This window comes from Sapajus apella, unplaced genomic scaffold (genome assembly GCF_009761245.1).
Source record: "Sapajus apella isolate SASKATOON/1434 unplaced genomic scaffold, GSC_monkey_1.0 scaffold4, whole genome shotgun sequence".
In the NCBI taxonomy this organism is placed as follows: Eukaryota; Metazoa; Chordata; class Mammalia; order Primates; family Cebidae; genus Sapajus; species Sapajus apella.
Window position 1 is genome coordinate 39,049,974 of NW_022436944.1, and position 13,917 is coordinate 39,063,890.

General features: G+C 35.0%; 1 protein-coding gene across 12 annotated transcripts in view; it reads right to left on the reverse strand.

Moving 5' to 3' along the window:
* Nucleotides 1-13,917, reverse strand: part of SATB1 (SATB homeobox 1) — a 100,344-nt gene that overhangs the window by 60,001 nt on the left and 26,426 nt on the right. For all 12 annotated transcript variants that reach the window (XM_032259376.1, XM_032259383.1, XM_032259373.1 and 9 more), the window contains 3 exons: nt 11,626-11,802; nt 10,726-10,852; nt 9,815-9,938 (listed from right to left, as the gene is read on the reverse strand). In XM_032259376.1, coding sequence (XP_032115267.1) covers nt 9,815-9,938; nt 10,726-10,852; nt 11,626-11,802 — 428 coding nt within the window. The remainder of the gene's footprint in view (nt 1-9,814; nt 9,939-10,725; nt 10,853-11,625; nt 11,803-13,917) is intronic.

The window sequence follows — 13,917 nt, forward strand, 5'->3', positions numbered from 1 at the left end:
TTACAAATAGAAGGAAAAAGATACCAAATTTAAGTTCCAGAGATCCTAAATAAAGCATTGAAAAAAAACAAAATGCAAAAAACAAAAACCCTTAAGCCACAGAGGGAAAACAAGAACTAAAGTACTTTGAGCAATTCACTTCCCAAAAGTAAATATTAGAATTGGGCTCTGTAACTCTTCACAGGAGATTTTAATATTACCTCTTTGCATTTCTTCTTTATATAAGCATATCGGATTTTTAAGCCATATTTCCTAAAAATTGGGGGTAAAATACAATCCTGGCTTTTAGCTTTTTATGAGGCCACAGAACTCATTTTGGAAATTACATAAAACCTATGAAAGCTGTCCTTCATGCATTCCAAAAACTGGCTTGTAATTTCAGGGTCTGAATCCCCGTTGGAGCAGATTGTGGGGTTCATGAACCCCACTCAGATCCGATCCAAGACTTCATAGAAGACTGAAGGCTAAACCACAGCTTTGATTTCTGTGTCTTATCCATCATTGTTGGCTTTTAGATAAGACTTCCCATGTCTACCAGATAAATATAAACCAATGTCACCTCTGGATTAGATCACACAGAGAAATCAAATTAATCTGGCTTCATCTCAATCAATATTATGAAAATCCTTCACAGTGTAGGAAAATGCCATCCTCTGGTAATCATCTCACTAGAAGTTATGGCGAAATGATAAAAATGTGCTGCAATGGCTTATAAATCATATAATAAAGAGCTCCATCCATCACTAAACATGTGTTTTCCATGCTGAGCTGGTGCTCATGCAAAAGGTGGACAAACCAAGTCCCTAAGGCCCATTCTGAAATGGCTGAACAGTTATCTACACTTGCAGCTCTCACTAAATTCAGGTAACTCTAGACTTTTATACAGCTGACTTTAAAACGCTGTATGTTTATAGCCTTAAATGGAGTCTCTTACGCCAAATGTTGACTTTAGAACACAACTGAGGAATGGACATTGTAAGTGAACATGGGATGATACTGTCAACATTTCCGTATTGGCAACGTCAGCATCTTTGTCTATAAATTATTTGACTCTGTTACTGAAAATTTCCTATTTTACTCTTCAATATGAGAAGAAAATGGACAAATGAAAATAACAGTAAAGTAAGGTCTCAAATATAATGCAACTGAGACAAAATGAAAATTATTGGCCAGGCCGAAATACATGTACAATTGTGGAAGAAAAATTTTAAAATTTACAAATGCTGCATATGTTTTTAAAGCTTGTCCTTAACTGTGATGTATAATTAGGTCTTTCAAGCATTTTTCAGACATCTGAGTCCCCTGTAACTCCAAGATGATTGTTCTGCTTACAAACATGTAAGTTTGGCACTCATATTCATGAACACTATCAAATATATAAAAGCATGAGACTTTCTTAGAATGTCCATAGACTTTCTTAGAGAAAAACTCAGAAGTGATTTGTTCTAGTTAGGTAAACTAAAAATACAGAATTAAGTATCATAGGAAAATATTTCATAAGTATCTATAAAGTACTACTAATACAACTATTGACATGGTATATTGGTTTATGAAATAAACATGTACAAATCCTACAAGGTTGTTTAAGTCTGATGAATATTCCCGAGTCCCTACTGTGTGCCAGTATCTATGACAGTGATGATGAATACAACTTAGTTTCTTTGGGACAGTCAATTACAGTATATACAGACAGCCTAGTTAGTCCACAGACTGTTTCAGAACAATGTGGAAAATGCTAAGCTAGGCACACAAGGAGAAGACAGAACCTGCTGGGAATACAGGTGAACTTAGTTAATGCACAGGACATTGGGAGAAGCTCTCCTCTTGATGACAGCTCCATCAGACATCTTTATTCTATTTGACTTTGTCTAGTCTAGGGTATCATATTTGCCAAACTTACAAATGAATTTATTTAAAGTACAAGCTTCAGTCTTCCCCCACTTACATTTTAAAATACATCATAACTTTATGATTGTTAAGTGTTCCTTAACATTGAGAATGAGTTATAATATGGTCCAAATACCTTTCATTTTTTTTCACAAATGAAAAGTATTTGGTTGTTTCCACTAAAAATGAAGATTGCACCAAAATTTTCCATGTAGCCGAGAGTTTCTTAGACCATGTGGCATGCACAAGTGTGATTTCAAACTCTCAATGCCCATATTTAAAAAAAAAAAAAAAACTAGTTATGGCACACTTTAGGACTGAAAACTGTCCTAAATGTTTTCTAAGCATTAGCTCATTTAATTCTCAAAACAATACTAAGAAACTGGAAGTATTACCTTCCTACTTTACAGATAAGAAAATTGAGTCATGGAGGGTCAGCTGCCCAAGCCATAAGGCTGGCCACAACAGGACTCACGTTCCTGATTGCTATGATGCTAGGAGCTCACTAATTAAAGTGATGCCAGACAGCAATGACAAACAAAAGCACATACGAAAGTGACAGAATGAGGTTGTTGAAGAAATACCATTACTCTAAAGAAATAGTCCCATTAAAAAGTAAAAAGAAAATGAGATCAAGCTCTGTCATATGTTATCATAACCCAGGAGTTTCACTACAGAGAAGAGTCCCATTGTGACATTTCACAAAGTTAATACTTGTTACATTTTTGAACTGCCTTGGAACAAATAGTAGGTGGACAGCAAAATGGGACAAGCCTGAAGTAGTTGGTGGTATCTAGTAATGAAGTACCATGTCCTGTTATTCAGATAAGAATGTGATCTCATATAGTGCTAGCAATTAAAGCTTTAATCTTTTTTTTTAACTTCCAACCTATCATCTGGTTTGCATCTTCACCCTGAGTAAACTAAATTAGATCAGCACTTCCATGGGAAAATATTACAATAGAATATAATCAATTTTTTTTAAGAAAGAGAATGACTAAAGAGAACACAGTTTCAGAGGAAGATGAGAGAAAAAGGCTGCTAAAGAAGTCAGCCACCTTCTCTGCAATGAGGAATTCTGCAACCTTACGAATTGTCCACGATGAAACTCCAGCACCCCATAAGACTGCATATTAGAACACAATACAATCTTATATTTCTGTAGCGCCCTTCACGCGAGCATCCCAGGGTGCTTTACAATCATTATGAGTTAAAATTAAAACTGAAGCACATACAATTCCTAATAGAATCATTTTAAAAATGCTAAACAGAACAAATAACTTTTAAGTCTAGATTTAAAAGTCCCAACAGCCAGAGCGTTCCTTACTTCAATTGGCAATGAGCTGTGGAACCAGGGCTGAGGCTCTCTCCTGTTATGTTAAAGGCTCTCTTATGTTTTTTATACTCAGGGCACGTTATAATCAAGCAGTTTCCAATGAAAGAGTGGGAAATTGAGTTGTGTATCTGTTTGTTTTGATTATATGGATTTTTTTTTTTTTTGGAGTGGAGGGTTATTTATGAGTTTGCCCAAATCTTGCATGAAATGAAGCAGATCTATAAAGCAAATCCAGATAAAGCACAACTTGAAGTTTAAGTAGTAATCGAGAAAAAAAGATATCTAAAATGTACTCTAAAACTAGTTCTGTTTTAGCAAGAAAATCAGTTTGGTTAGCATGATTTGGTTAAGTTGTTTTTTTAAAACAATTAGAAAATAGATTTAATAGGCTTTCGCTCAGGCCATGTCTACTCCTAAGCCTTGGGAGTATTTATTATTCTAAGCATCAGGCAAAAAAAAGAGGAAAAATACTCTCATGATATGGTAATTTTCCTTGCATTAGTGATTTTGAGGTCAAAGGAAACCTGTTCAGATCTGAAACAAGGCACAGGTAAAAATCTATTAAGTGAAAATAAAGTAGTTACACATTGTTAAGCACTCTCTAAATTGGCATGGCTTAAACTCTTTTATGTTTTACTATTGTGAAAAGATAGTGGCTATAAAATATCTGAGATCAATCCATTTTAAGTTAGATGCTTTATTAAGTTTGGCTTTTTTGATTAATATATCTGAAAGGTTACAGAGAGCTAACATCAAGCTACAATAAAATCCTTATGTATCTAAGTCAGCTAAAAGTGAGCCTGATATATTAGATTCAAAAAGGAAAACTCGCAATTTAGAGGACAATTCTATTGTAGATTATACATATTATAATATTAACACAGAGCAGACATCTCAGTAAGTTGAAAAAGAAATGATGTCATGACTGGTTCAAAAGAGGAGGCAAAAAAATTATTTGGTACAAGTTTTGCAATTCACACAACTACCCATATAAAACAGGTTTACCATTTCCTTTATGGATACCACCATTACAGTACTACAATTGGTGAAAAGTGGTCATAAGATCCAATTAGTATCAAGCACTGAATACCTGGCAAAGCAGACATTTATAATCCAAGATTCCCAGTCAGTAGGGTAAAAAATGGGGAAAGTTTTATAATTTTAAAAAGGAAAGAAGATTCTCTTTAGAGCTTTTCTTCAAAATATATCGTGTTTAAACATAAGATTATAATTTTATACTGGGAAGGGGCAAATACAAAATCGTTCCAGCACATCCCAAACAGGAATCTTTTTATTTTAAAATGGAGCTGACAGCCTTGTCCATCAGATCAGGCCAGTCCGATGACTGAAATCTGTATTTTCAAACAGACCCAAGAAATTCAACTGCCCACAATTTGTAATGAAAATGCCTAATGTTACCTTGGGGTTCAAAACAAAGGGCTATTAGCATAATTATGCCTACTGGTCTTGAGCATATGAAAGCACAGAAAAGAGAAGTAACTGCACAGAAGTACACCGGCAAATCTTCTGAACATCCCAAATGCCAAGTTATCCCAAAAGTCAGTTCCTGTCTGGATTACCCGTGATTGGGGGCTTGAAATGATAGCAATGTACTTTTAGAACAAGACAATATATAAACAAAAAATCAAAGACAAAACACCAAAACACATTAAAGAAAATTTTCAGTTATGAGAATAAATGTACTTGGAAAACTACAAGTAGTTATCAGTACTTTAGAGAAATCAAAGCATATTATAAAACCTACCAAATTCATCTGAGAGGCTTTCATTTTGTCTTTTTAACAATTCCTTTGTTTCTGGTATGTGATGAAAAAGTGTATCTGGTGAAGCTCATGGGCTCTGGGTATGAGGTCTTACCCTTCTGGCTTCACCAGTGAGGTAGCCACAGACATTCATGTCAACATTCCGCGCTTCAGGTTCCTCATTTAAAAATGGGAATATAAGACTATATCCTACTTAGCGGGACCAAAGGCACCTTTGATACATCAAAAGCACTAAATGAAAGTGTAATACTATTATTTCAACTATTAAGATGTCATATCCTTATTACTACATAGGAAATAGAATGCCTGGCATACAGCGGACTGTTGATACATACCTTTGAATATATGAGCATGTAAACAAATTTCATATGTTAGACTCTCACGTGAAATGCAACGTATGAATACTGATGCTGGCTATTCTCTTAAGAATGTGATTTCTTTTAAGAAACATGTAATTGCTGTTCAAAAACTGTGAAACAAAGTAGTTTATTTAAAACACTTTCCTATAACATGATAGATTTTCTAATTGTTGTTCCAGTATCATTTATAATACAGACTGAAAATCAACTGAACATGTAAGTGTATTCAATTCCCACGGAAATGATTGTCACGTTTCAGGAGAGCAGTACTGAAGCTAAGCTTCAGAAGCACAGGGTAGTTTCTTTTTAAAATCTATTTTGCCATTAATAAATAAATTGTCTAACATATTTGAGATCCTTGGATGCTGTGAAAAAAAAGAAAATTGGAAAATCATCTTTCTCAATATTATTTCTAAATGGAATGTTAAAATTTAAATTTATTTTGTATATATTTTACTACTTGAAAATAAAAATGACAGTTCTCACCCACTTTATATGACTTGGCTTAAAGACATCTTTTCCAGGTGAGAAATAAGATAGAAAATAATCCAATGCCTTAAAAACGTGAAAGGGGCGGGTGTGTGTGTGTGTGTGTGTGTGTGTGTGTGCCCGCCCGTGTGTGGTGACAGAGGAGAGGTAAAAATGAGCAAATCAGATTAAAACCACCACAAAATATTTGACCTAAACATTTTTAGAAGGAAGACATTAGGCTGGTAGAAGTTAATAGCTGACCTTTTACTTAACAAAATGAATTTACCCCTGTATCAGAATGTCTATATATTTATCTAGTGTTTAAATGCAATTTCTAAAACTCCAGGGAAAATAAGCATCAAAAGGTAATATTTTATTATAAATCAAATTGTTCACTTTTTAAATTCCCAATTTTCCTCCCAAATCCATATCCTCAAAGTTTTATGATTACAGGCTTTGTTGTCCCCAAATCAGAGTTTATTCTCCCCTCCTTAGCTGCAGTTCAGAATGTAACATCCAATTTATCTAACCATATCCACTGAAAAAAACAAAGTGACAACAAAACATCCATCCTCAGACCTATAATGAGCTAAGCATTTCTTATGTCTTAGAACATTTGACAAAAATTTAAAAAAACATGTGGTACAAAGAACTTAATAAATGAGTGTTAATCTATTTGGGCAAATTTATGATAGGAAAGTGATAACAGAAATAAAGGTATGAGTTGTAAATCAAGCCAAGCCCACTTATGGAATTTCTGCAGCTGGAGAAAACCTTACAAATATTATCAAAGAAAACATTATTGTACCCAAATGTAAGGTTTTTTGTTTTTGTTTTTGTTTTTGAGACGGCGTCTCACTCTGTCACCAGGCTGGAGTGAAGTAGGACAATCTCAGCTCACTGCAACCTCTGCCTCCCAGGTTCAAGTAATTCTCCTGCCTCAGCCTCCTGAGTAGCTAAATCAACACTTTTAAAATTTATCATCAGCCAAGGACATAAGCTTAGCAAGTCAGGACTTTTGTGTCAGTCATTAACTAGCACCATGACTTGAATCTCCAGGGACACTGGCTCCTTCAACTGTCAAAGGGTAAGAGCCTAGGAAGGATAATCCCTTCTGGTTCTAAGAACCCAAGTCCAAATGGACATTTGCTTAGCAAGTATTAGACTACCATCCTAGGAGCATAGGAGGCAGGACATATCCAACACCCCAGGCAAAATCCTGGTGGCTTCCCAGTTCCACTCCTCCTAGCCCCTGCTCTATTAGAGGAATTAGTACAAATTCCTCTAATAGAGCAGGGGCTAGGAGGGTGAACTTTATACTAAGTTTAATATTGAGGGACCCTGTAACCATATTTGCTACTTGAACACTTTATCACATTCAACAAAATAAAACCCTTACTCTATGGTAAAATGTGTATGCTGAATCGCATGCTAAAGGTTCTCTTGCATGAATGAATCAACACTCCATAGGGGAAGAAAGGCCTTAACACTTGGCATTTCTTGGTGTTAGGTCCCATTTTGTACAAGACTGAGGTCATACTTATTTGCTAGGCATTTTTCACCGTAACATCTTTATCACCAAATCTTCACCATAGGAAAAATAGTAATTTTGTCAAACTCGACACGTGTTTTGGACATAGGCTTTAGGGAACTTGCATTTCTCATCTTAATAACTCTAGACAGAAAAACATAATCAAGAAGCAAACAAAATAGTTTATTGAAAACATTCTGACTAGAGTATCAGATTCATAGAAAAATAGAAGATGATTCAGCAAAATATAAAATAACTCCCTCATTTAGAGAACAATTTACATTTTTTCATACTGTTAAATATTAAATTAATTTCAAATATTTGCTTTCACTGCTAAACTATGCTGAATTTTTAGAAGATTTTTTTAAGGAAAAGAATACTGTAATTATAACTGATGTTGAAATTGCAGCCTAGTTCCATCACTTAATGATTACAGTGAGGTATCCAGCCACAGGAGGCCATGTATCTGAAAACCTCTCTCTACAGAAATTCACCAATGTATGACTCCAAAACCAAGTCCTGAATTACATTTTGTCATTCTACTTAATGTTATAATTGTCTGTATTCAATTCATTTTCCATGATAACACTAAGTTAAATTCAAAATTCTATTTATAAGTTATAGTGAGGTGGAGTTTACTGGCTGAATGTTATATCATTTAACAATTAGTTCTCACTAACTGTATCAATAAATATTTGTACTAACATCTTCTTCTTCAGCTCAGAGTAAATGCCTTAAGTCTTTGAATATGCTTCCAAGATCAGTGGGACATCTAGTAACATAAAGACACAGGTGATTTCTGTACTGGGTATTTATATCACGTTTTAACTGAGTTTTTTGAAAGTTTATTTCCAGATCATTTCAAATTTTCAAGTGTTAGCAACCATGTAACATGTTATCTGGAGTCGTCTGCGAAATGAAGCCATTGAAGAGTCACCCTGCTTTTATTATATAATCCTATTGATTTAACTGTGTTTAACTAATTTAATTACTTTTATTTGATGGTTATAAATTCATGTCCTCTCTATTCCAAGGGAGAGAGAGGGAAGATAGGAGATTAGCTGAAATGACAAAAAAAAAAAAAAAAAAAAAAAGTGTACTCTGAATTGCAAGAAATGGACACTTAGCAATACAGAGAATATGTAACCTTTGGCTATAGCTTACCGTAGAAGAATATAGAAAGCTATTCATTATAAACTTAATTCATTTGCTTTATTTCTAAAATTTCTAAGAAACATCAAAGTAAAAATGTTAGACTGTAAGTTAGCCAATCTGAAATGCATGGAGTTTTTATGAAACAGAAGCGCAAAGCCCATAAGTTTCCTGTCAAAGGTACTCAATCATCATCATGAGCCCCACATTAGAAATACATTTTGAGAGTATCTACTACTCAGAATATAGCAGAAATACACTTTGAGATCTCCCAATTGCAGAAATGTATACAGCAGTCATACAGTTCAAGTTCAAATAACTGAGACTAATATTCAGAATTAAAACTCAAAAGAAAACATTAAATATTTGGTAAAAATCTAGGTGGACCAAGATTCCAATCACACTGTATCATGGAATGGCCTTAAAATGGATTTGGATACTGAGGGATGACTATAACATATTTACGTGGTGACCCCACAAGCAGCCCTTAACAGCAGATTCACGGCATCCTTTTTCTTTTGTATTTGAAATCAGCTGAGTTTCATCAAAAATGATGTTTGATTTTCTATTTATAGGCAGGTCGGCAGTCTCTACCTAGAGTTTTAGCTGCCGTCCACCAAATTTATTCTAAAGAAATCAAGGAAAATAATTAAAAAATATTTATTTCATTTCAAAAATCCCTGATGGTATGACAGGCAACTAAGAGAGGAAAAAGAAGATTCCACTTAAAAAACAGAAAAGAAGTAAACCAAAGCCAAAGAATTGGTCACAAAATCTGAATGAATTAACAACTATTCAACTTTTAGTTATGGGTAATTATTTTCATAATTATTTTTACTGAAACACTTTTGATTTTTTGGTAATGAGTAAAGTATCCAAGAACCGCACAGTTATTTTTTGCAGATAGCACTGACACTGCCATTCCCACTCAGAGAAGCTTTGTGGGAGCAGTACCACCTCGACTCTTTCTTAAATAAGGGCATTCAGGAGAATGTAGCCATCATACTCACAGCACTCAGAAAGAAGACAAATCTAAAAACTAGCCAGCGGAGTCTTCTGCACTGTTTTTCCTGTAAACAGTCCTTTGGCTCTTTTCCCCAAGGGAGAAAAAGCCTATAGGCTCTGTTCAGAACGAATCAGGCATATTTTAAAAGGTCACCAGTGGTCAAGTCACTTTGCATTTTTGGCAGATTCTTGCTTCAGATACCAGTTGCTTTAAACTAGGGAGCTTCATCAAACCTCAAATCAGGGTTGCCCATGATGTCTTATTATTTATTACATGCTATGCTAAGTACCTGTGAAAGGGGGCACTCCTTGGCCAACGAACTCTGATTCATATCTTTCAGTAAGTCCTTCAGAGCATTCCTCACTGTGGTGTGCGACCATTGTTCGGGAGGCAAGTCTTCTAGTTTGGGGCAACTATTTGAGACATAGATTAGAAAGGGGATTATTACAAGATTGCATCCTGCTGCAGAACATTCCTTTAAGACAGACAGATTTCATTTTGCGCATCAAACAGATGCATCTGGAGATTGCTCTCGGTCTCCTGATTGTTCCGATTAGTTAATTACTTTATACAACACATCTGCTGTATCGATGCATGAATTATACATCAGCTGCCTGTGGTGGCTATTTTTTCATGTTACTTCTACCTTCCTGCTCTGATGCGCTTGGGAAGACAATTTAAGGTGTACTGCTTTCTCATGAGCCATCGTGAAAAGCTTTAACGTATTAACCGATTTCCTTTCATTACTCTGTTCATACGAATTAAAATCGTAAAAAAATAAATAAACAAATAAGATTGTGGTAATAGTGAATAAGACAGTCTTTCACAAGATGTACACAGATGGCACTGTTCATGATATGCAAAAATATTTTTTTCTTAAGTAAACTTTATGTAAAATGCTTTCTTGTAATGCATTATTTAATTGACTAAACATAAAAAGTCTTGTCTTTTGATAACCTGCACAAACCTACAAATTTTGTGTGTGTGTGTGAGGGGGGGAGGTACTTTTAAATTATACACTGACGTTAGGAAAAAAGGCAGAAGGATAGGGTAACAAAATCAATCTGTATTAACCTTTCTGAAACACAGAGTAAAAAAAAAAAAAAAAAAAAAATTGAAGGTTGACCAGAGAGAGATGCTTCATTTCAAAAAGACCAGGTAAGAAGAACGTTTCACCCTAGATTTGCTGTCTTGACTCACCTGTGTAACTGAATTTTCAATGTGACCACATGATATACATCTTGAAGCATATCTGCTACTGTAGCATCAGGGGCATCTGTCACATAAGACAGTGGAACTGGATTCCATTTTCCAACCTGGATTAGCCCTATTTCAGATAAAGAGAATATGTCACTAAATATTTTACCCTCAGATACCAAATCTAGTAGAAGGGTCATCCTTTTTTTTTTTTCTGCTACCCCTACCACAAGCAATACTGTTATTTCTGTTTGAATGATTCCCTTCCCTCTAAAAGGCAGGTCAATGAAAATATTCACAGCTTAGCTTTCCAAATTGTAAAATTATGTAAATGACTATAGGGTTGTTTATTATTTTGGAAATAAAACCCCATCAATAAAACCTATGCATAAGGCCACATTTTCCTAACTTACAGGAAGTTCTAATAAGACATAGCTGAACCAGTTCTAAATGGCTTTACGATTTAGATAAGATTCTCTATTGCAGTGGGAATCAGCATTGAAAAATACTTTACAGCCCATAAAACCATCAGAAACAGAATAAAAGAAACAGAACTAGATATTCAGTCATAAATGCAAATTGACTCTCAACAGTCCATCTGCTCAAATACGCTCCTCACTTCCTTGTGGGTCCTCAGTGGAGCAGATTATTAAGGTCAATAAGCATACTAATGATTCAGCTGAAGTAATTTTAAAAAAAAAATCTACCTCGACATTCCACATGAGCAAAATGTGTGTTAACTAAACCAAACTGAATTAAGCCAATTTTTTAAAGCCACAGCCTATAAGGAACCAATGTAATACACAGGCTACAGTTCTTTGAATAAAAATATTCAGTGCTTTCTCTGCAAGGTAAACAAAGGATGCCAAGCAATTTTTCCAACCCCACGTACACATTATTTACCTTTGGCCTGGGCAGCAGAGCTATGTGAATAACCTAGAGACAGCAGTGCCATTTCTATCAGCTGGTTGAAAAGCATGTCCTTTCTCACCAACACAAATTCTGCATGCTCCTCCTTGCAATCATATTCAATGGCATTTTCATAATGTTCCACCACACAGAAAACCGGTAGCATGGTTCCTATCAAAAAGACGAAGAAAAAGAGATGGAAAACCAACAATCTTCAGAAATACAGCTAGAGGGAGGAAAAATTAGCCACGAAAATAATCACAAGAGATTCACTGTGCTTCCAAGGCAGACTGGGTACAGAACTACAGGCACATGCACACAAATATATACATTCCCGTATTATTTAAAGTTGTAAGAGAAATATTTAAGTAGAATGTGAACTTGGTCCTAAGTTGGGCTTTAAATTAACAGTGCATTTTCCAAAACCAATGAATGCAGAATTACCTTTCTGATCAAATAATAATGGTGAAGAAAGGAAATAAATGTGTCTTCTCGAGTCTGCTATGAGTATACAGCAGCAAACATAACTCACTAGTTATCTTCGGAAGGTCCTACATTCCTACTGCCTACATGATTTTGTTAATAATAAACTTTTCCTGTTTGTGTCCAAACAAATTATCTTCGACCGTGAAATTTTCATTTTCTTCCTTTTTTAGATATTAACTCTAACTGGTTCCACACAAAGTACTTAACCAAACTGGTGCTCATAATATACAATTTCAATATGTGCATAACGCACATAAATACCATTTGCTTTTATGAATACTTATTTAACCTACCTAACTAAAAAGATAACACAGTATCCGCAAGTCTTTAAAATCAACAATCTTTGTTATAGCAAATAAGATAAAAATGAGAGAGAGAAAAGGAAACTGACCTTATCAGGACATATTAGGATAAAGGAATCTGCATAGATTTGGTGTGCTCTCTCTTCATATATTTTAATCCAATAGTAACTCAGTAGCCAGATGATTAATAAGCATAAGCCACAGCACTATTAGAAAGAGGCTTCTTCTAGAAATTGATATTACGGAATGCTGTAGTACTCAAGGTGTTTATGCAGCTCACTGTCAGACTTCCAATGATAACGGAAAAGGGTTAAAAGCAGATGCATCTGAATTGTACTGTGGCAAACTGCCAGAAGGGTATCATCTTTAGCATAAATGATGACAAGGGTTACTTTAACAGGGCACCCAGGATCCACAATTAGTCCTACAATACTAATGCCTATATAAGCTCTGTCCTCTGGACTCACAGAATCCTACCAACTTCCGAAGATGTGTAGTACACAGCAACCGTAGCTAAAAATCAGGATTTCCTACTGACACCAGAGAGGCTCTTTAAAGATTCTCTATTTGCTTGTTTCTGTTGAACAAAAGCCGGCAATAAAACAGCTACATCTTTCTACATGTGAGTCTTCACCAAAGCTTTAGTGAACTGTTCACAAGAGATTCTAGCTCTGACAAATAAACCCCTTTAGGTTTACTTAGAAAAACTCACAAACTCATTCAGAGGTACCAATAGGATAGGCATGAAAAACAAGCTGCAGAGCTTGCCAATATTTTTGTCATTCATTCAGCTGTTTTATACCAGCGAGAGAACCCATCAGGGATCAGAAGACAACTTGGGGAGACTACAGCAAAAACAGCAATATGCAAACTGGTGATTTCTTCCTTGAAGGTATTTTGACAAAATCGCCTAAACAAACAAAAACATTCAATCCCTTTTTCTTAGTAGTGCTTTCTCATCTCAGCCATAATTTTCATCTAGCACCTGTCAGACAGAAACCACGCACAAGAAAAATAAGATGGAAATATTAATTAAAAACCCATGAAAAAGCTTTAGCAATTTGTTATCTGAAGTATCTGAGACCCTTCGACAATTAACCTGCATTTTTAGAATACATTCAAAAAACAAAACAAAAAAGCATTTGAGCAGGAAGTGAATTTACTGTACTTTTAGGTCTTCCTCCTTCTGTCCTGATATCTTCAAAGAGTTGAGTAAGTACAACAAAAACATGCATATTGATTCTTCCTTTTGTAGGATTAAACAGATGTATTCTACAATATACTCTTCCTTAGACCTATGAGCTGCAGGGTTTTCAAACTATTGAAATATATTGGATTTATTCTGGATTTTATCGATCATGTTTAGAGGTACCCTAAAATAATAAAGATGGCTATAAAGTAACAAGAGTATCATCTAATTACAGATCTTCTAGCAAACTGTTGCGGTTACCCTCCTGTTCCTGGGAGTAACGCTGAACATAAGCCTTCTCTGAACTGT